This window comes from Perca fluviatilis, chromosome 23 (genome assembly GCF_010015445.1).
Source record: "Perca fluviatilis chromosome 23, GENO_Pfluv_1.0, whole genome shotgun sequence".
Lineage (NCBI taxonomy): Eukaryota > Metazoa > Chordata > Actinopteri > Perciformes > Percidae > Perca > Perca fluviatilis.
Genome location: NC_053134.1, coordinates 4,542,380 through 4,563,508, shown reverse-complemented (window position 1 = coordinate 4,563,508; position 21,129 = coordinate 4,542,380). Strand labels below are relative to the sequence as shown.

General features: G+C 40.5%; 1 protein-coding gene across 7 annotated transcripts; it reads right to left on the bottom strand.

Annotated features, from left to right (window-relative positions):
• Window positions 1-236: 236 nt before the first annotated feature.
• Window positions 237-20,336, bottom strand: LOC120553579 (RAB3A interacting protein (rabin3)). Of its 7 annotated transcripts, none has more exons than XM_039792156.1 (14): window positions 20,200-20,336; window positions 14,787-14,927; window positions 13,837-13,953; window positions 10,125-10,294; window positions 9,222-9,393; window positions 8,786-8,881; window positions 7,165-7,242; window positions 6,642-6,851; window positions 6,422-6,550; window positions 4,868-5,010; window positions 4,734-4,757; window positions 4,266-4,365; window positions 2,705-2,774; window positions 237-1,812 (listed from the first exon to the last, which is right to left on the bottom strand). In XM_039792156.1, the coding sequence occupies exons 3-14, from the start codon at window positions 13,924-13,926 to the stop codon at window positions 1,730-1,732; spliced, it is 1,365 nt and encodes a 454-aa protein (XP_039648090.1). In that variant the 5' UTR covers window positions 13,927-13,953; window positions 14,787-14,927; window positions 20,200-20,336; the 3' UTR covers window positions 237-1,729. The 7 variants fall into 7 exon arrangements, with proteins under 7 accessions (XP_039648090.1, XP_039648089.1, XP_039648088.1 ...); XM_039792155.1 differs by having other exon boundaries at window positions 20,166-20,335; XM_039792154.1 differs by having other exon boundaries at window positions 20,195-20,335.
• Between the last annotated feature and the right edge of the window lie 793 nt (window positions 20,337-21,129).

The following is a 21,129-nucleotide window of genomic DNA, read 5'->3' as shown; positions in this document are numbered from 1 at the left end:
GAAAAACTCGAAAAAAAGTCATAGTATAGCATGTTGAAAAAGTCATGAAAAAAGTCATAGTTTAGTATATTGAAAATAGTCATACTGTAGTACGTCATATTTCTTTAACCCCAAAGACATTTGGACTTGGTATAGTCAGTGTAAACGTGCTGGACATGTCATCTGACCTGTAGTGCACTTGACTTTGTCATGTTGCAGCGTGTAAGGTGGGGGACAGACTCCACAGACAGCAGCAGTTTCCAGAGGTATTACTGTTTTTATTTCAGAGTGTCTGAGAGAAAAGGCACTAAACCAAACCGGGAAAGTGACAATGACTATGAATGACAGAGAGGGAGATGCAGAGGAATCAGGTTTAAATTAACATACATGAAAGTTTACACAACACCAGGCATACAAACACACTCCCCCACACACAGCTTATTATCTACACATTTCCTGATTGATTAAATACAGCAGGCTGAAAACACCAGGAAAATGAAAATACACACAGCAAATTTGTTTGTCAAAGTATGTAAAAGAGGCCAGAACATCATGTAGTGTTTAACAGCAGTAAAATGTCAATTTCATTTTTCCAACTGAAGCTTTACCGTCTGAAACCACACCGACAACAAAATAACCGTCAAATAATGGTCATAAATTATTAAAGTAATTATAAATAACATTTTCTGTCATACAGAGACAAACTTTATAATGCTGAAAAGACTTTTTAAGCCCCATTCAGACAGGTTAAACATTACAGGGGGAGGTGGGGAATTATTCACTGTGCTCGGTTGTAATTCAGCAGTAGTAAGCCAAAAGCCTCCAGGGTGGCAGAGATTTAAAGGGGAGGCAAAGAAACATTATAATTCAAGAAATTAAAAGGCGGACCAACAAGTTTGCAGAAAAACAGGTCGTCATTCCAGCTGTAATTATTACTATCCAGTCTGAATGGGTGATCTTCTGATTATCTTTGCACATATTTCTTTACATTTCACATACTGCCTTTATCATTTTCTACAACATAAATTCAATGTCAGCTTATACAGTTTCACAATAATTGATTGTTTGGTCATTTAGCAGCACTGTTTAACAGGTTTTAGTTACTTGTGCCACTACGACGGAGCAACAGGGCCACTGTTAGGAAAATATATCGGGGATTTCTAGAATAGTTGTAATATTTTAGATTGTTTAAATAATGTTTGAAAGGTTATACATTTTTGTTTTATGACTTTATTTTCCCAACACTACAACTTATTTCTAAATATTCTCTAAATCTCAGAAGAGTGGCTCTAATTCTCCATCATATGTCCAGAAAGTTGTCTCCATTTGTAACTGAAGAATTCAAATGACTTGTTTCAGCCCTGTTAAACTCTGATTTAACAATTAAAGGGTTTTTGTATGTTTTATTTTTAGAGGGGGAGGGGAACAAAGCCAGTTGTCTTCATATATTAACAATAATTCATATAATGGGAGTGTTACATGTTTCAATAAAAGAAAAATATTTTGGATTCTCAACAGAAACCCATAAAAACTCCAGATCAGTAACGACAACAGACCACGGACGTCTTTTTTTTTTTGTGGTGATTGAAAACAACCACAGTTATTCTCTTTCACACACAAAAACACACTCGCACAAAGGAGGGAGGGAGGGATGGAGGGAAATGACAGGATGAGGGAAAACCAGGACCAGGAAGGGGGCGGGGATTCGGGGCGCAGTTGGCTGTGATTGGAGGGCGGGGCTGTCCATCGGTCACAGCTGGTCTTTGTAGTAGCCAAGCTTGGCGAAGGACATTTCCCTCCGTAGCTGCATCACCTCCCAGAATATCTGCTCCGCTACAAACACACAGCAGAGGGAAACGCCACCAGGTGGTGTCATCAGTCAAATCAAAAGTCAGTACGGTATGTCAATAGAAATAGTATGTAGTATAACATAGTATGTCGAAAAAAGTAGGAAAAAAGTCATAGGGCCCTATTTTAACGATCTAAGCGCACGGTGTGAAGCGCCTGGTGCAGGTGTGTTTAGGGCGTGTCCAAATCCACTTTTTCTAGTTTGACGGCGGTAAAAAAGGGTCCGTGCGCCTGGTTCTAAAGGGCTGTACTTAGTGTCTTCATTAATCAGAGGTGTGTTTTGGGCGTAACATGCAATACACCAATCAGAGATCATCTCCCATTCCCTTTAAAAGCCAGGCGCGTTTGGACCTTGGAGCATTGCTGTTATGATGGAGGATTTGCACCGTAATATTTTTATTTGTAATCTTCCGCGTGTGTGTGTGTGTGTGTGTGTGTGTGCTGCTGTGCGTCCCTGTGTGTTTAACAAGCATAGTGTGCGTGCGCTGGGCACGAGCCGAGGAGCATCTTACTAATGAGCTGTTAAAATAACAATGAAATGCTGCGTTATTGACTTTAGACCAGGTTTTTGTTGGTCAATGGCGCGATCACTTCCTGCTGCATCAAGATAGCAATATGCCCAGAATGCACCTGAACACACCTCCCTGTAAGACCAGCATGGGCGCAAAGATGGGCGCAGGTGCATTTGCTATTTAAACGACGCGGGTGCTGGATGGGAAATGGACAACTGCGTCGGTCTTAAACTTGCAAAGACACTTCGGGCTTTGCGCCGGTGCAAGATAGGGCCCACAGTCTGTCGGGGGGGGGGAAAGCGTGTGTGTGTGTGTGTGTGTGTGTGTGTGTGTGTGTGTGTGTGTGTGTGTGTTTTCTCGCTTACCATCCTGCTGTTTGACCAGCCCTTGGTGGATGTAGCGAATGTAGGTGAAGAAATTACACACTGCTGTGATCTGAGAGGACAAAAACACAAAGACAAATACAATTTATACAGTATAAAAACTGTTTGAATCTAGTGTTTGTGAAACAGATCTTTTCGAGGTGTTACAACAATTTTGTTTTCTATAAAAATAAAAAAAAAAATTAAGAAAGTAAATGGAACAAAGTCAGACAACCTAGATGTCATATCGTCAAGAAAGACATATGAAAGACTAAAAAGAAAACATGAAGGAGATGTGGGGGGGGCAGCAGATAGATCACCAAATAATTAGTTATAGTGATGTATGGTAGACACATTTTTCTTATTATTTTTAAGAGACTACATATGAATAAAAAAATGGGAATGACATGGCAAATTTAGATTTCTTGGTATATGAAATTTACCAAGCAGGATCATGAGATGGGATCACTACACAAAGCTACAGTTAACACAGAGCTCATGAATGACATCTACACGAGTTAAACATATATTACACATAAAGTGCTCATATTATGCTTTTTGGCTTTTCCCCTTTCCTTTATTGTGTTATATATCTTTTTTTGTGCATGTTATAGGTTTACAAAGTGAAAAAGCCCAAAGTCCCCCCCAAAGGGACTTACCATCTCCAACAGAAAACACTGTTCACCAACTGCTCCAAACAGCTCTATTGTAGTCCAGCCTTTACTTCAGAGACAGACGTGGTCACTTTGTAACACACGTTATAATGCTCGCCTAGCTGCTAGCATGGCACGCCCTCATACTCTGCTCCTGACTGGCTAGTAGTCCTTACCTAGGTACTGTCAGGGCGCCCTCCACTCTGCTTCTGCCTAGTAGTCCTTACCTAGCTACTGTCAGGGCGCCCTCTACTCTGCTTCTGACTGGCTAGTAGTCCTTACCTAGCTACTGTCAGCACCTACTCTGCTCCTGACTGGCTAGTAGTCCTTACCTAGGTACTGTCAGGGCACGCCCTCATACTCTGCTTCTGACTGGCTAGTAGTCCTTACCTAGCTACTGTCAGGGCACGCCCTCATACTCTGCTTCTGACTGGCTAGTAGTCCTAACCTAGGTACTGCACATGTGTGACTCCAAACAAATATTGAACAGAAGTGAGATGCCTCACTCTGCAGCTAAAACAGAGAGCTCAACACACAGGGTGAAAAGAGGAGCTGTAGCAATGTGCAGTACAACAAAAATATGGTGTTTTTTGAAAATGAAACCATGTAAACCTATTCTGGTACAACCTCTAAATACAATTATGAACCTGAAAATGAGCATAATATGAGCACTTTAAAGGAGGCGGACTGATGCTCACTGAATCTGGGATTCTCATGGATGTGATGTACAAGTACAAGCTTGGATTTGAACAAAGACTAACAGAAATGAAAATGAATTCCTGATTGTATTAGTTTGCAACAACTTGTTGCTTTTGTAGTGTGTGTGTGTGTGTGTGTGTGTGTGTGTGTGTGTGTGTGTGTGTGTGTGTGTGTGTGTGTGTGTGTGTGTGTGTGTGTGTGTTGGTACTCACTCTATATCTACAGTACGGAGACACGTAGTAATAGTTGGACGAATCTCCAAACTTGATTCTGTGCTTACAGGTTTTGGTCTGACCGCTCAGGGCACATTTTCTATCGGGCAGACACACAAAAAGACGTGAAGTTATTTATGGGTTTTGTTTCAAAGTGAGGAAAACTGTATTTAAAAAAAAACAAAAAAAAAACAAGCCATCAAACAAAACAAGACTAATACTAAGACTTGAGGAAGAAAGGAAAGGAAGTAAGGAGAGATGGATCCCTGTTAAACATTTATCAAGCTTGCTCTCATCAGGATTGCTCTGATAAACCTGGACAGAAGAAAGTATCGAAGGAAGGATGATTATAATTCTGAGAGTTAGAAGGGGTGTTTGGTAGAGCCAGGCGGGGTCGAGGAGCAACTGAGGGGAGATTAAAAAATGCTGATGGAAGAGAAAGAGCGAGAGAGAGAGAGTCAGACTTACGTGACGAGCTCAGCCCTTCGCCCACTAGAGGAGGAAATTGAGGGAAGATGGAGAGATGACGATGAAAGAGTGATAGCTCGATGAAGAGGAGAAAGAGTTGCTATGTTTGCATGTGTGTGTGTGCCCGGTCTTACTTTGGTCCTCCACACTCCACCGCCGAGGCTTTGACCACGGGCAGCGGCTGGAAACCGACCGGCTCCACACTGAGCGTGTTCTGCTCCACAGCTTCCAAGATGGCCGAACCGAGCTGAGTAGAGAGCAGGTGAGGACAGTGAGCCTTCAAGGATAGGTTAGAAAAGTGGACAATGGAGGGATAGAAAAATAAATAAATAAAAAATACTTAACTTTGCAAGACATACTAGTCTAGCTAGTCTAGAGTAGGGGTGGGAATGACAGTAACTTAGGATACTATCATGATACGTTGCCCGTGATAATGACGGTAACGCGATACAGCGATTCTACAAAGCTCGATACGTTGCAAGAAAAACATCCACGATCCATCCCGATATCTGGGTAACTGACTGAGGAAGGAAAAATACCCCCCCCCATAAAACTTGGTTCGCTTGGGGTGGGGCGACAGCTCATTTGAACTCCGGTGCGGACCAAACAACCGAACTACGGTCCGCTAGAAAACAATGGACTCGGGTTGCATCCAAGTAGGGTTGCACGATACTGACAAAATGTGATGTTGCGATATCGATTATGAATTTCGATATTTTTAATCATATGTAAAATTACAAATGTTATGGGAAAACGCATCAAAATAGAGTCCTAACAAATACAGCACAAGGTTTATTTCAACTGACTGTCATATTGGACTGGTCCAACATGAATGAATATATAAATAAATACATAAATAAATAAATAAATAAGGACCATGTCTACAGAACAGGACATGTTTTACTGGTTGGACAGTATAAAATATATAAATAAAGACAACAGGACATGTTCTACTGGTTGGACAGTATAAAATATATAAATAAAGAGAAAAGGACATGTTCTACTGGTTGGACAGTATAAAATATATAAATAAAGAGATAAGCAAATTGTTTTACTGGTTGGACAGTATAACATAAATAAAGAGAACAGGACATGTTCTACTGGTTGGACAGTATAAAATATATAAATAAAGAGAACAGGCCATGTTCTACTGGTTGGACAGTATAAAATATATAAATAAAGAGAATAGGACATGTTCTACTGGTTGGACAGTATAAAATATATAAATAAAGAGAATAGGACATAAAAAAAAACAACTTTTCTTTCCCTTCTCTGATTGGTTCTGTTTTGTTGTCTCATCTATTTCTTCCCTTACACTGTCACTCTGTTCAAATATTCCCACACGCGGTACGCCTGTCCCATAGGGTTTGTCACATAGTGGCCCCGTCGCTGGCGTGCACTAACGTGTACACGCGCGCGTGGCGACTGCAATAATGAGACGTGATCATTACAGCGTTTCAAGCTCTAAATCAAACACAACCAAGGCACACAGCCAACGGACAGGACGCAGCGCTTCACAAAATAAACTAAATATTGCGTACTTATCGCTACACTTTGGATATAATATTGCGCAACGTGATATCGCGATAAAGATATTGAGTCAATATGTCATGCACCCCTACTCCATACCACTACTAGTGGTCAAAAACAGGCCTTTAAGTGAGATCTTTGTCTGCATCTCTCTGTACCTCGCTCTTGCTGAAGGTGAGGCAGGGGTAGATGTCCTCACGGTAAACTCTCTCCAGGAAGCAGCAGCCCCGGTCGAGCGTCGGCTCCTCCTTCCACGCCTTGAAGTCGCTGAACAGCTGACTGTCCACCTACACGTCCAACAACACAGGTTAACAGATTAAAAGTATTGTCAGCTGTGGTGTTACATCAAGTTCTGTAGGCTCGTGTTAGCGCTCTTACCTCTCTACACTCCCGCACGATGGGCTGCGTGGCCGACGGGTCGGGCTGCGTCCCCATGATGGCCGAGGAGGTGCTCTTGTTCCTGCTGTGGCCCTTCCTGAAGGGAGTCTTCCCCCCGGCTCCCGCAGAGGGCAGTTCACCCAGCGGGGAGGTGGGGGAGGAGAGCACCAGTGTCTTCAGGGCCTGGACCTCCGCCTGGAGGACGTCAATCTAAAAAGAAAAAATCTTTTTTTGCTAATCTGATAGATGGAAACATGCCACCAACACAAAGACCTACTTGGGAACCTATTAAACAACCAATTTTGCACCATTAACAAATTGCCAAATTAGCAGCTCCTGTTTGCAGTGTACCCGAGATCACCCGCATCAGAGATAATGATATCCTCAGGAAGTATAAGTCACACTGAACGTTATTAATGTGCTTCATGTCGGTGTGTTGAAGATTTGACTGAGTTAGGACTCTGAGAAGGAAGGAGTACGATATTCATGAGAGGAACATTCGTAGCGTTGGCAGTGCGGTCACCTTTCCCAGGGCTTCCTTCAGTTGTTTTTCAGCATTCGCCTGTTTGACGTTGGCTTCTCTGACCATTTTGTGGGCCTCCTGGAAAACACACACACAAACGATTTTGTTATTTTTGGATATTTTCTTCACTCACGATATTAGTGTTGGGATTTTGTTTTATTTGGATAGTGAAACGGATCTACACAAGCTCAATGGGTATTAAAAGGAACAATTCACTCTGAAAATAAACGTTAGAAAAACATAATTGTAACATAAAGTAAAGCAAGTGTTTGAATACAAAACACTGGTTTTGCTGCTTACGTATACAGGCTACAAAAAAACACACACACAAACACACACACCGATAAGAATCCCAACACCTGCTATGAGAAAAAGGCTGAAGAACAAGGAGTGTAAGGAGAAAAGGAACATGTTGTGAAGGCCAGCCGCACAGATTCCGTCTGCTTCTTGAACTCAAACATCGAACGGCAGAGCAAGAAATTTGTCAAACAACTCAAAAAGGTTTAGTGTTCCTGTGAAAGACCGTTTCCCCCAGTGTTGGGGAGGACTACTGCATAGAGGGCGCTGTGTTAAGTCTGATAAATGTCCTCAAGGCCCAATGGTTAGCACTGTGGCCTCACAGCAAGAAGGTACCGGGTTCGAACCCTGGTCGTCCTGGGCCTTACTGTGTGGAGTTTGCATGTTCTCCCTGTGTCTGTGTGGGTTTTCTCCGGGTGCTCCGGTTTTCTAGCCTGAAAAGCCAGACCCACATCAAGATGTTGGGTCTGGGAACTCACCATTGGCAGGGCTCAATCCGAGGGGCGGGATAAACGGTTGTCTTTCAAATTCCCTCTGCACGTAATAGGATAGCGCTACAACCAATCAGAGCAACGAAGAAGGTAGCAGAACATTTGCCGTATCTGGTCGGCAAAACTCCGAACACATCTTCCTTCCTTAAGAATGACTTCAGTGCCGTTCTTTGTTCTTTTCTCAAAGAAAAGCTGAACTCCAAGTCTTCCAGAAGACCGCTGTTCCCAGCAGCAGCTGCCATAAGCCCCGCCCACCAACTCTATACACGACTAAAGTTTGGTTTCCCAGCTCGCAAGCCATCGGAGAGTGCCTAGACCCCCCCTGGCTGGGGCGACCTTACCTACAGGCCAGTAAAAGTATATCATCAATGTTTTTTGGGGATAAAAACTCAAAGAACTATCAAACAATAATTTGGAGCCTCCCCCTGCAGTGACTCTAAGGACCCTTTGCTAAAGATTTCAGAGCTAAATGATTATTTCCCCCACTCAGAGATAGAAGTCAAAAAAAGTACAGAGAGTTGAATGAAGCAAGACTGAGAAACAGAGCTTTCTCTCTGGCACTTGGAAAAAGAGCCATAGTTGTTTCTATTTTAATGACTTGATGGAGGATCAAGAAAAATAACCCGAGACGCACTAAATGTTTAGAAATAAAACTAAAACACAGCCTCCCGACGCCTCCGTTTCACATCTCTGCTGCCAGAGAATAGAGAGCAACAAATCCCAGGGGGAACCATTTTCATTTTTTTCTGTCTGGCCGCTGCCTCAGGAGGAAGGGAAACAGGAAACGGGAAGCAGAGGAGACGGACAGATGGACGGAGGAGAGGCGGACCGACCTGGAAGAGACTGGCGGTGAGCTCCTCCAGCTCCTGGCCGAGCTGGTCTCTGACTTTAGACAACCTCTCACACTCCTCATCCTTTAACAGCAGCTCCTTCCACACACACACATACACAAAAACAGAAAACAACACAACAGAAAAACAACCGCCAAATGAAAACACATGGAATTAAAAGAAAATAAAATATGAAAAAAAATATATGGTGATCGTTCCTTCCTATAATTACATTTTACGTGTTTATTTCAGTAATGTAAATAGTGTGGGTGATAAGATGATGAAGTATTTACAAAACAACTGTCCCAGAAAACACTCCACATTCACTTTAAATACCTTCAGGTTAAGACCAGAAACTGTGTGTGTGTGTGTGTGTGTGTGTGTGTGTGTGTGTGTGTGTGTGTGTGTGTGTGTGTGTGTGTGTGTGTGTCCGTCCTACCCTCTGGGCCTTGGCCAGCTCCTCCTTCAGCTTCTCGCTTCCTTTCTCTCGGACCTCCATAACAGACGGGCTGCGCAGCCGCGACAGGCTGTCGCTCAGAGCGCTGCACTCCTCGCCATCCTCTGCGGACAGGAAGTTGCCCTCGGTTGACTCCGCCTCCTGGCCTGGCACACTGTGCAGCAGCGTAACCATCACAGAGGTCAGTTATCACACCCCCAACCGGCTCGTCAGACACCGCCTACCAAGAGCCTGGGTCTGTCCGAGGTTTCTTCCCAAGAGGGAGTTTTTCCTCGCCACTGTCGCACTGCTTGCTCTTGAGGGAATTACTGGAATTGTTGGAATTGTTGGGGCTTTGTAAATTATAGAGTGTGGTCTAGACCTACTCTATCTGTAAAGTGTCTCGAGATAACTTATGTTATGATTTGATACTATAAATAAAATTGAAATGAATTGAATTATGGATTACAGCGGATACAAAAGAAAAGTCTTTGGCCAAGTTATTTGTGAACAAAAACCTACAAACGTGTTAAGAGTGAGTGTCACACAGTCAGTCTGGCTGCTGGACTTTGTTTCCTTACCCCTACAGCTCTTTAGTTCCATAAAATCTCAGAAACATTGTGAAAAATACCCAGAGCCCAAGGTGATGCCTACAAATGCCTCGTTTTATCTGAAAACTTCGAAAAAATATTATCGAAAACTAAAACCTATTCAATTAAATTTGATGTAAAACAGAGAAAATAAATAAAAACTTTACATTGGAGAAGCTGCAACCAGAGAATATTGGACCTTTCTGCTTGAAAAAAATCAATCAATTCTCAAAATAATTGCCAATTCATTTGTGATCAACTTAGATCTAACTACCACCAAAGATGATTTTGATTTTTGTCAATGTGTTTTCATTACCTTCCATTGTGGCTGTGCCGTGGTGTGGAGTACACTGGCTGCGTGGGGAGCTGGTCGGCCCGCAGTGAGGTGGGGCGGCCACTAGGGTGCGCTCCCAGAGAGTGGGTGCGGTACAGAGAGGTGGGCGGGGCACTCTGCTGTTGGGCGGGGGGGCGCTGCTCAGCTTGGTTCTGCCAGGAGAACACACAGTGAACCAATAAAGACGTTAAAAGTTATCAAGAGTGATCTCTAACAATCTATAAAGTGAGGACCGTCTGTGTGTGCATGTGTCTGTTGTCACAGTCCTGCATTCAAATGTTTATTTCAAGTGAAAAGAGAGGAATATATCAGCACAACGCACCTACATTTACTAAACGTTTGTTCAAGGTGGAGCTAGATAGTTTAATGAATAATAATGCATCATATTTTAATTGGGATATTTTGTGAGTAAAATAAATATGTATAGGTAAATATGTGAGGTAAATGTAGTAGTACAATGTTTTCCTCTGAAGTAGAAGTACACAGTAAGACACAGTTGGGTTGCTTTGGGGGCCCTTCTGTAAGTTATTTCGGGGTACAATGGTTCTGGAGAAAGCTACAAACAGTAATACTGGAAGCCAAGCAATCGGCTTGTTCCAAACAGGCACGTTTTGAAGTCTTAAAGTAAAGGAATATGAGCCAGCTGATGGGCAAATAATACTGGCAGGAGACTTTAACCAAGTGATGGACCCTGTTTTAGACAAAAGTCAGTTTAAAGGTCCACTGATGACTAAAGATAGGGAAGCAATTCACGTTAAAAGATGACATGGCGCTGGTGGACGTCTGGAGGCTTACTAACCCTAGGGAGAGGGAGTACATGTTTTTTTTCCCACTGTCATAAGTCACACTCCAGAATTGACTTTTTCTTAATTGCAAGCCCTTTAGTAAACCGTGTAGTTAGTTGCAGTATAAGAACTATTGCTATCACAGATCATGCAGTGGTGGAATTATGTATAAATACAGAATTGGACATGGGTAAGAGGACTAGATGGAGAATGAATACTTCACTATTACAGGACAAAGGCTTTAGGACATTGTTGGGAGAGGATTTGAAATCTTTTTTTGAATTAAACACTGGCAGCACTAAGGAAATTGCAACAGTTTGGGAGGCCTCTGAAGCATATATAAGAGGGAAATGAATAGCCCGTTCGGCTCAAAAGAAAAAAAAAGAGTCTAAACAGAATCAGGGAATTAGAAGGTGAAATTAAATTAAATTAAAGGAAAATGATTTAGTGGAACACTTTTCAGAACCACAATATCAGGAACTCTGTAAGCTCAAGTTTCAGTTGCATGAAATCTTTAACAAAAAAGTAGAATACTCCTTATACAGATTAAAAACAAATTTTTATGAAGGTGGGGAAAAAACTGGAAAAATATTAGCTAGACAAGTGAAAGAAAAAGACTCCTCAAATATAATTTCAGCTATCAAACAGGGAGATAAATTAGTAACCTCAACAAAAGGTATAAATGAGACATTTCAACAATATTACAAGAAACTATATACATCATCGGTATCTTGCGATGACAACCAAATAAATTCATTCCTCTCTAACATTAATATGCCTAAGCTTAACCCTGATCACGCAGAGAGGTTAGAGTCGCCTATAACTGTAGCAGAAATAAGGAAAGCTGTGTCATTAATGAACACTGGGAAATCACCAGGTTATGATGGCTTTTAGCATCAGGAATAATGGGAGAATTAAGGGAGTAGAGGGTGGGGGACAGGAACATAAATTGTTGATATATGCTGATGATATTCTATCTGTAGTGACAGACCCTGAGGCATCCTTGCCACATTTGATGGATACTATTCAGTCCTACTCTAAACGGTCAGGTTACATAATTAATTGGAATAAATCCGAGGCTATGCCTATGACTTCCGCATGCCACCATTATATGGTGGAAAAATTTTAATTTAAGTGGGTACCTCAAGGCATGAAGTATCTAGGAAATAAACTCAGTCAAGACCTAGGAGAGATGCCCTCGTTAAACTTTAACCCGGTGTTGCAAAAAATTAAAACAAATTTGGAGAAGTGGCAAAAGATAAAACTTATCTGTGAGGAAAAGTCAATATTATTAAAATGATAGTAGCTCCTCAATTTAATAATATAGTAATGATGCTGCCAATCATGATACCGCCTGCCATTTTTAAGAAGTATGATGATATAGTTAAACAGTTTTTATGGGACAGGAAAAGAGCAAGGATAAAACTAAGTAAACTCTGCGCCCCCAAGGAGAAAGGGGGATTAGGTTTACCAGATCCAAGGTTATATGGGATATCTTTTGAAATGGCTAAATTAGCCAAATATTGGAAAATGACAGACAACAAGCTAGATTGGATGGAGATTGAGAATGAGTTATGTTTACCATTTAGTCCAAAGGAGCAACTGTCTCAACGAAGTAAAACAACGAACCCAATTCTTGTACACTCTGGGGAAGTGTGGGCCAAGGTACACAAAATGTATAAGTTGTCGCAGTATGTACAGCTATATGCTTCATTGTGGTTTAATCCTGCCATACATATTGGTAAAACGTCAGTATATTGGAGGCAGTGGCGTTCAAGTGGTGTATGTACTATAGGAGATCTGTACAAAAATGGACAATTCATGTCTTATGAAGAATTATTACGTCAATTTAAACTCGAAGGCAAACAACATTTTTGGAAATACTTGCAAATTAGGGACTGTGTAAAATCCCTAATTGGTAATTGTTCAGAAAATGTTATTTTGGAATATCTGAATTTTACAGACTAACAAACTATTCAGTTAGTGGCGAGTCCTCTAATGTGAAATTGTTATGGCAGAGAGACCTGAGAATAGTCTTTACACAGGAGAAATGGTTGGGGGTTCTAGCAGACTGTGGAAAGTATGTAAGGGAAGCAAGAGGGAAGTTCACACAATATAAGATCATGCACAGATATTATCATACCCCGGTGAGATTACATAGAATGAAATTGATGAATGATAATATGTGTTGGAAGTGTAAAACAGAGGTAGGAACTTTTCTTCACTGTGTATGGGAATGTGCATTAGTGAGTCAATTTTGGGTCAAGGTTGTAGACTTCCTGAGTAACTGGTCAGGTTCAGTGATTCCCCTGACTCCTGCCGTATGTTTACTAGGGGACAGATCACAAATACCGAATATGTCAAAAAGAGCTTTTTCTGTCATTATGGTGGGCTTGGTCACAGCTTCTAGAGTTATTTTAAGACACTGGAAAACTACTGTACCTCCTAATCTGAAAGATTGGACTAATGCAATGGTGGAGACAGCATCTTGTCGGCTAACATGGAGGACGGGATGACCTCCTGGGATCTTTTTTGGACCTATACAAGGGCTAATGACAACTCAACCTAAGAAAGCAGAGACTAAATACAGCATAGCGTCTTCGTCCTTCTGTAGACTGGATTTCCCCCTTATATTTCTTACTTTATTTTTCAAGTTTTATTTTTCCTCTGTAACATGTCGTATGTTTATGCCAAGGTTCCGAAATGTATGGCCAACCCTGTACTCATATACTCTGCTATTAAGAATTCAATAAAAATTTAAATGAGAAAAAAAAAAAGGAATATGAGCCAGCTTCGTGATAACAGAAAACCTGAGTTAAGCCCAAACATCTTCTGACAATCAAGTCAACATCCTAAAATATGCTGAAAAATGAATGTCTTCCTGCATGCGATGAGATAATTCTACATACCTGAAGGTCAGGTGTGGTGGGTGAGGCCAAGTTCACCTCATGGAACCCCTCCAGAGTTTCGGCATTGCTCTGTCCGCTGCTGCAGGCCATGGCAGCTGCTCTCAGACATCATACACTCTGTACGCGCACACACACACGTGCGCACACATGCACACACACACACGCGCGCACACATACGCGCGCGCACACACACACACGCGCACGCACACACACACACACACACACACACACACACACACACACACACACGCACACACGCACACACGCACACACACACACACACACGCTGATTTACCCTCAGTTTTAACATTACAAGATTAAGTCATTCTAAAGTTTTTCAATGAGATGGCTTATTTATTAATTTTATTTCAGATAATTAGTGATGATTTATTGTTCACAAGGATTGGTTTGTGAATAAAGTAAATCCATTGTGTTCTGGTTTAGGGCTGGAGTCTCTGAGACACCAAAAGAAGTAATGTCTCATTATCCATGGCCAACTTATGAAACATCTTAGCAGTTCAAAAGCATGTTTATGTCATAAAAAAATAATAATAGGTGATAAAACAATGTTAAGTATGTTTTTTTTTAAGCTGTTAATGAGGCCCAGGGGGTCCATGACCCCAAACAGAACATAACAACAACAACAAACATTAAAACAAATAGATTTTTTAAAATTTTTAGATCCTTGAAAATACATTTGTAAGGATTCATCCCATTGCTTGACTGTTATGACGGCAGGTAAACTGTGTTTTTAAAGTTTAAGATGCATAAACAGCTGTGTACATTGTACCAGGATTTTTATTTAAATGCAGATGTTCTTTTTGAAAATAACAATGCCTGAAAAGTTTTTAAATTAGGCTAATCCATCTATATATAGTTTACAAATTCACATTATTGAAGCTTTTCATAGCATAAGCAGTCAGTGAGGTGTGTGTGTGTGTGTATTGTACCATAGTGCAGCTGTGGACGGAGATGCTGGGAGGATCGATGGAGGCTTTCAGTCAGTCATCAGAACAACAGGACGGTCTACAGATGAACGAATGACTCAAAAGAAACCCAGCGACAGCCGACAGGTACCGACTGTCTTTAACCTGAGAGAGGGAGAGAGAGGATACGTTCTCTTACAACTGTTAAGACCCAAAGGAAATCGGAATATGCATGAAGACGTAGAATCTAGAAGACACAGACACTGAGCTGCCTTTAAAGTTTAAAATGACTTGAAGTCCAACAAAGCTGCGCTGTACACTTTAAAAGGTCAGTTCGATTAAATCCAAGGAAATCATGACGCAAGTTCATTTTACCAGAGCCCGACCGATATGGGATTTTTGAGACCAATGCAGATTTTAGAGGGGAAAACTTCGAAGATTACCCATGTGGCGGCCGACATAGTGAATTCTTTTGCTCATATTAAAATAGACCTTTTCTGTGTGGATTTTGAACTGATTTTGCACCGATATGTAAAAAGGTACTTAGAAGGCTACTTTCTTAAACAAACAACTTTATTAGAGAATATTTAACAAGATACATATATATACACATTAGAATTCTTGAAATGAACACTGAAAAAGAAAAGAATAAATAAAATAGTAAAAATAAACATCAGTATCTGCCAACTGCTGGTTGAAATAGTACGTAATGATGAATAAAAAATCATATTGCCGCATATCGGACAGCATATACACCGATAACAATTTGTCTGTGATAGGCCACTATCGGCCAATAAATCAATCGGGCACTCAATTTTACTATTGCAGGAAATCTTGATAATTATGTGATAACATTGTGATATCTTTGGCCACTATGGACCTTTTTCACAGCAGACATGTTGACATGTCATAGTAGGAAAAGCACAGGTGTATTCAAAACATTTAATGATGGCTGCATTCCACTTAGGAGAGGTCCTGGTATTGTGCATGCTGACTCACTGAAATATCTTACTGGGACACTTGATGGAACTGAGCCATCGTTAAGGTTATCAATTTCAGCTGTGCTTTCCCTACTATGACAAGTCAAAATGTCTGCTGTGAAAAAGGTCCATAATCGTAGCATGGAAATTTGATAGCGGCACATCTGTACTCTGTACTTCAAAGTAACTTCCCTCCTCCTTTTTCCACTTCCAATAGTTTTATAATACCATAAACTGAATAACTGTACGGCGGACTGGACTCTTAGCTTCACTTTCTGGGTCAAACTCCAGCAGACTGAAAGAAACCGGATGTTCATGGCCGACAAGGGAGTGACTGACAACTCCTCAACAAAGCATCAAGCATATTTACATACCAAAGATGCTCCATTATCATCAAGATTGTCATAATGTTCTTTAAATAGTTTCTGTGACACCTTTCTGTTTCTAGCTGTCCTACCTTACGTTTTGCCTACCTCAGCAGGGTATTTTTTAACAGCACACCGGTCCCACCTGCTCAGCCTGGTGTGTTTCTCCGCTCGTGTGTGTGAGTGCGTGTCCGCGTATGTGGGTGTGCCCCCATCTGAGCATATAGACAAAAGCTGAAATTCAGCGACTTGCTCGAGAAGACAAATAAAGCTGGCGTGACTCACAAAAACTTGCGTCACTCCCTGAGTTTATTTAAAGATCCAGCTGAAGAACAAGGTTTGTGTTGTGTTTTTATGTCAGTATCATTATGTCAAAGTCACACCTTCTTCTGTCATTAAACGTCTGCAGGCAATCCTAAAACATGCTGCTTGTTTGGGATGATTAGTCCATCACAATTAACATCCAGTCGTGTCACTGTTTTGGTCCAAGTCTCCTTGTTGTTGTGTGAAATTACACAGCTGGTGCATTCAAGGACAACCAGACAACTGAGACTTTGCAGGACAGCAACCTATTTTCAAATTGCTTGCAAAATGTCTCAGCTGGCCTAATTTTCAGTTTGCAAATTCAGTGAAAAGGTACAAAGAACAAAACTGTGTGCTTCGTTGTTGTCCAAAAACTATTAAAACGCATCAACGAGCCTGTGACCTGTTTTTTTATTACCATGAACACACACACACACACACACATCGCACTTTAGTTTATTTTGACTCAATCCCACTCACAGCGTTCTGCTACCACAAATACTCACTAGAGCACAACATTTGGATTAATCTGCTGCTGAAAATAGTCCCCAACAAGTGCACCATTTCTCCTATTTGTTAGATTTGAAACTGTAGTGATTAGAAAAGTCTGAAATTGGCAACATTATGATTTAAATGAGAAACTATGTGAACAAAGAATACGTGAACAAGATCATAAGCATGACAAGATGCTCGACAGAGGTTAAAATAATGGATAAATACACCAAAAACTAAGCTAAACTTTAACTACAACTCTACCTCGCGCAAGTCAATGTATAGGAATTAAGACAGACAGACACACAGACACACACCTGACAGGTGAAACCCCACCCGCATCAAACCAACCGGTCGTGCTCTTCCCCCCTCTGCATGTTCCCATGGAGACAAGTCCCGGAGAGACCGTGGTAACCTGACGCGCTGAGGGATGCTGGGAATTGATCCAGTTACTCCGGCCGCCTGGTAAAGGCTCAGCCCGTGTGGAGAGGGGTTACAACGCAGCTTAGGTGATCCGAAACACTGACAACAACTCAACCAAAGAGCTGAACTGACGTGGTTTCCAAATCTGGGCTCTGCTTTTGTATTAACAAAACACATTCATTATATTGGGAGCTTGCCCTGGTGGTGGGGGGGGGGGGATAAGATTAATTTAGAATTACCTTTATTATTTATTCAAAGTATTATCAATAATAATTATCACATAGCATAAATGCTAACCTTTTTTGTTTTTTTTGGTTCAGCTTTAAAATGTGAGGTTTTGCTTTTGCAAGCCCTTGAAAGATATATATTTGGGCTCTAGGAAAGTTGTGATAAGGATTTTTCACTTGACATTTTTGGACATTTTATAGACTAAATAAATCATTGATTGCTCAGATATTTTACTTACTTGTACTCATTATGCAGAATGGCCCATTTCAGAATAATATATAGCATATTATTGGATTATAGTTCATGTGTTCATCACTTTCATTTTGCAGCCGGTAAATGTGGAGTTCATTTGAACTACTTTATATCCTGCTTAGTAGTGGAGTACATAGCATAAAATGGATACTCAAGTAAAGTACCTCAAAACTGTACGTAGGTACTTGAGTAAATGTACTTAGTTGTATTCCACCACTGGTTGCTTCCTTAATGAACACATTTCTATGATCCAACATATTTACAGCAAGTTGTGATTGAAAACGGGACATTGCTCTGAACATCTGATCGATTTTGTTTGTACTAACCATATGGTGATATATAACAAATTCATATTTGAAATGATATTTTCAATGCATCACCGAGCCCCGTCTGTAACAGTGTTAAAGAGTAATAATGTTAATTTTGGTGAAACCTAACACTGAGCTTTGCACAAGAACTGCCGTGTCTGCAACAAACAGTAACTCGGTTTAAACTGACAACAGCGTCTCTGTTCATCCACATGATTCACAGCTTGAGGTATACAGCCTGGTGAAGCTGGTTTACAATGTTATTGCGTACCATCATTTCCTTAACCCTCATGTTGTCCCTCAGGTCAAATTTGCCCCTTTTTAAAAGTTCCTATAGCAGAAATTTGGGTTTTCTTTCAACCAAATTGCCCAAAAGTAACACGGATGGTTCCATGAAACACCCTTCACAAGTCAAATTAAGGATCGGTTCACTATCGTTGACTTTTGTTTTATTTAATTTTATAGAATTATTGTGACTAAACTCTGACAGTCTGTGATTACCCATCCACGTCCTCTGATCTTAAATATTAGTCGAAATAATTCAAACTTTCTGCTTTTTTTTAAACTCAAAAATTTGATGTAATTTTAATGTAGGCTACATGAGGTTTATTGAACATAAAATCCAAAAAAATGAGTGTAAAAATAGTGGTAATATGTTGGGGTTAGTGTATACTTGTGGTAGTGCGAAAAATAGTGCAGAAAAATGCTACAAAACATTGAAAAGAGACAAAAACGTTTTTTTAAAAAGTGGCTTAATAAGTCACAAAAACGTCAAGTGTCAAATAAAAGTGTAAATTTTCAATTTGGTGTGCAAATTCTCCCGTTTCTAAATGATCCAACTCATTTACGTACAAATAGCATGGTAAACATTAAAACATACAAAAACAGAAAATATCGGGGAATCAGAACATAATCATTTAATAAAAATGTTATATACATAGATTCAGGGTGTAAATAGCTTCCTTGTTTCTAGAATATTAGGTTTGATGTAATGGAAAGTTTGATTTAATTTCCAAAAATGTAAAAGGGTGATATAGGATTAGAAGATTTAGTAACATGAATATGAAAGGCTCCAAGTAATTAGATCAAATTGATAATGTAGTATTGATTTGCTGTGCTAGCAAAGTAAGAAAAAAGCCAAACAATACATTATCATAAGAAAGGGAAAATTCGGAGTCAATATTTTGGGAAATAAATGTAACGTTACAGACATCTTGCCAAAAATACAAGAGTGGGGACATGACCATAAAAGATAACATAGCTACAGCTTTTGGAACCATTTGACAAAATGAGCAGACCACATCAATGTCTTTTTATATATATATATATATATATATATATATATATATATATATATATATATATATATATCTCGTAAGGATAAAAACGATGAATTGTATCTCAAAGCACCTGTTTCAGGGCGCAGTGACAGCTAGCCGTGGCTAGTAAATGTGAAATGTTAGTATGTAGGCTAACATGCTACTTAACAGGGAGGAAGAGGGCTAACGTTAAAAAAAAAAAAACGGCTGTTGTCTGACACTGCACGCATGAAAGATGCATGGAAGCAACATCTTTGCTGTCTGTCAGCTTCGTTGCTAACGTTATATCAAGCTCAGGGTGCAGTAGATAAGCTAAGATTATCAGGCTCATTCAGAGGCGAGATATTAGCATATGTTAGCTGCAACGTTTATGTCAGAAAGACAGTAATAACGAGGGGAAAACCCTGCTTCCATTATCGGCCACCGCACAAACCCGATCCAGGGCTAGCTAATTACACTAAAATGACTAGAAATATGGGGATGTACCGTGAATACACCTGACTTCAATAAAAGGAAGCATGCTTAAACACTGCCAGTGCGTATGTGTGGTGGCTTGGGTGCGAGGAAATGGGAGGAATTGTGCGACAGACGGCTCAGTGTCCGACAATGGGTGCATTTCACTTAGCTGATGGTGCATCTATGTGTAGCTAGCTAAGCTAAACTAAACTAGCTAGCGGGATAATATGCAAGAACCCCTTACTAACTTGGCTTAGAATAATAACAACAACTGTACCGTTAATAACACGTTAGGTGCGGACTCACCGGACCTCTCTTTGGACAGCAGCCGGGCTGGTGGATCTTCTTACTCCCGGTAACGTGCAAAACCAACCGTCAAACAAACAAAACGGACAGACTGGAGCGATTGTTGACGCAGACCGGAGGTGCGTTTAGGGACAACTGGGAAACTAGAACATCGGCATCGCTTTATTTTTATGCTTGCAAATAAGACGGTTGCAGTTTCTGCTGTGGTTGTCCAGAAACGGTTTCATATTTATTTTTGACATTGTCCAATTGTGAAGTTCTTATGGCATTGGCATATAATACTTATCACTTGTAACTCATTGACAAATTAACGTAATGTCCCATATTTCTCTTCAGTAGGGGTTCTGTGGAGACTTTGCTGCGATAAGAAACACCTCTCAGTATAAAGCATTTTAATTTAACAACACTACATCCTCCAAAATTAGCCTACAATAAAGTTTATTCAACACCTCTAAAGGTGCCTATATTTTCCTTCATATAATTACCCCTGTATTCTCCTCCTTTATTGGTTTACATTTTGGCAAATTGGCGCCAATTAAAAGTATGCAGAATGAGTTATTATTAGCTCCTGTTTGCAGTATACCCTTGGATGTAGGCTACAGACAACTATCACTATTGACAGTTTTTGAATCTGAAGAAAATGTAAAACTGGAAATAAAGGAACAAGCTACCAGGCTGCAGCCAGCAGGGGGCGCGCAAAACAAACAAATATGAGCGTTTTAACTCATTGTCAAGTGATCAAGTACATTCTCTTCTCTGCACTTTGTACTAAACATTAGCCAAATGTATGTATCAATTTATTTAAAGGAATACGCCACCGTTTGCTGAAATAGGTCTTATCACGGTCTACCCTGGCGGTAGATAGGTGGGCCAATGCATTTTTGGTCTCAGTGCAAGTAATTAGGTTGTTTTTTTTGTCTTTTGTTGGCTCACTT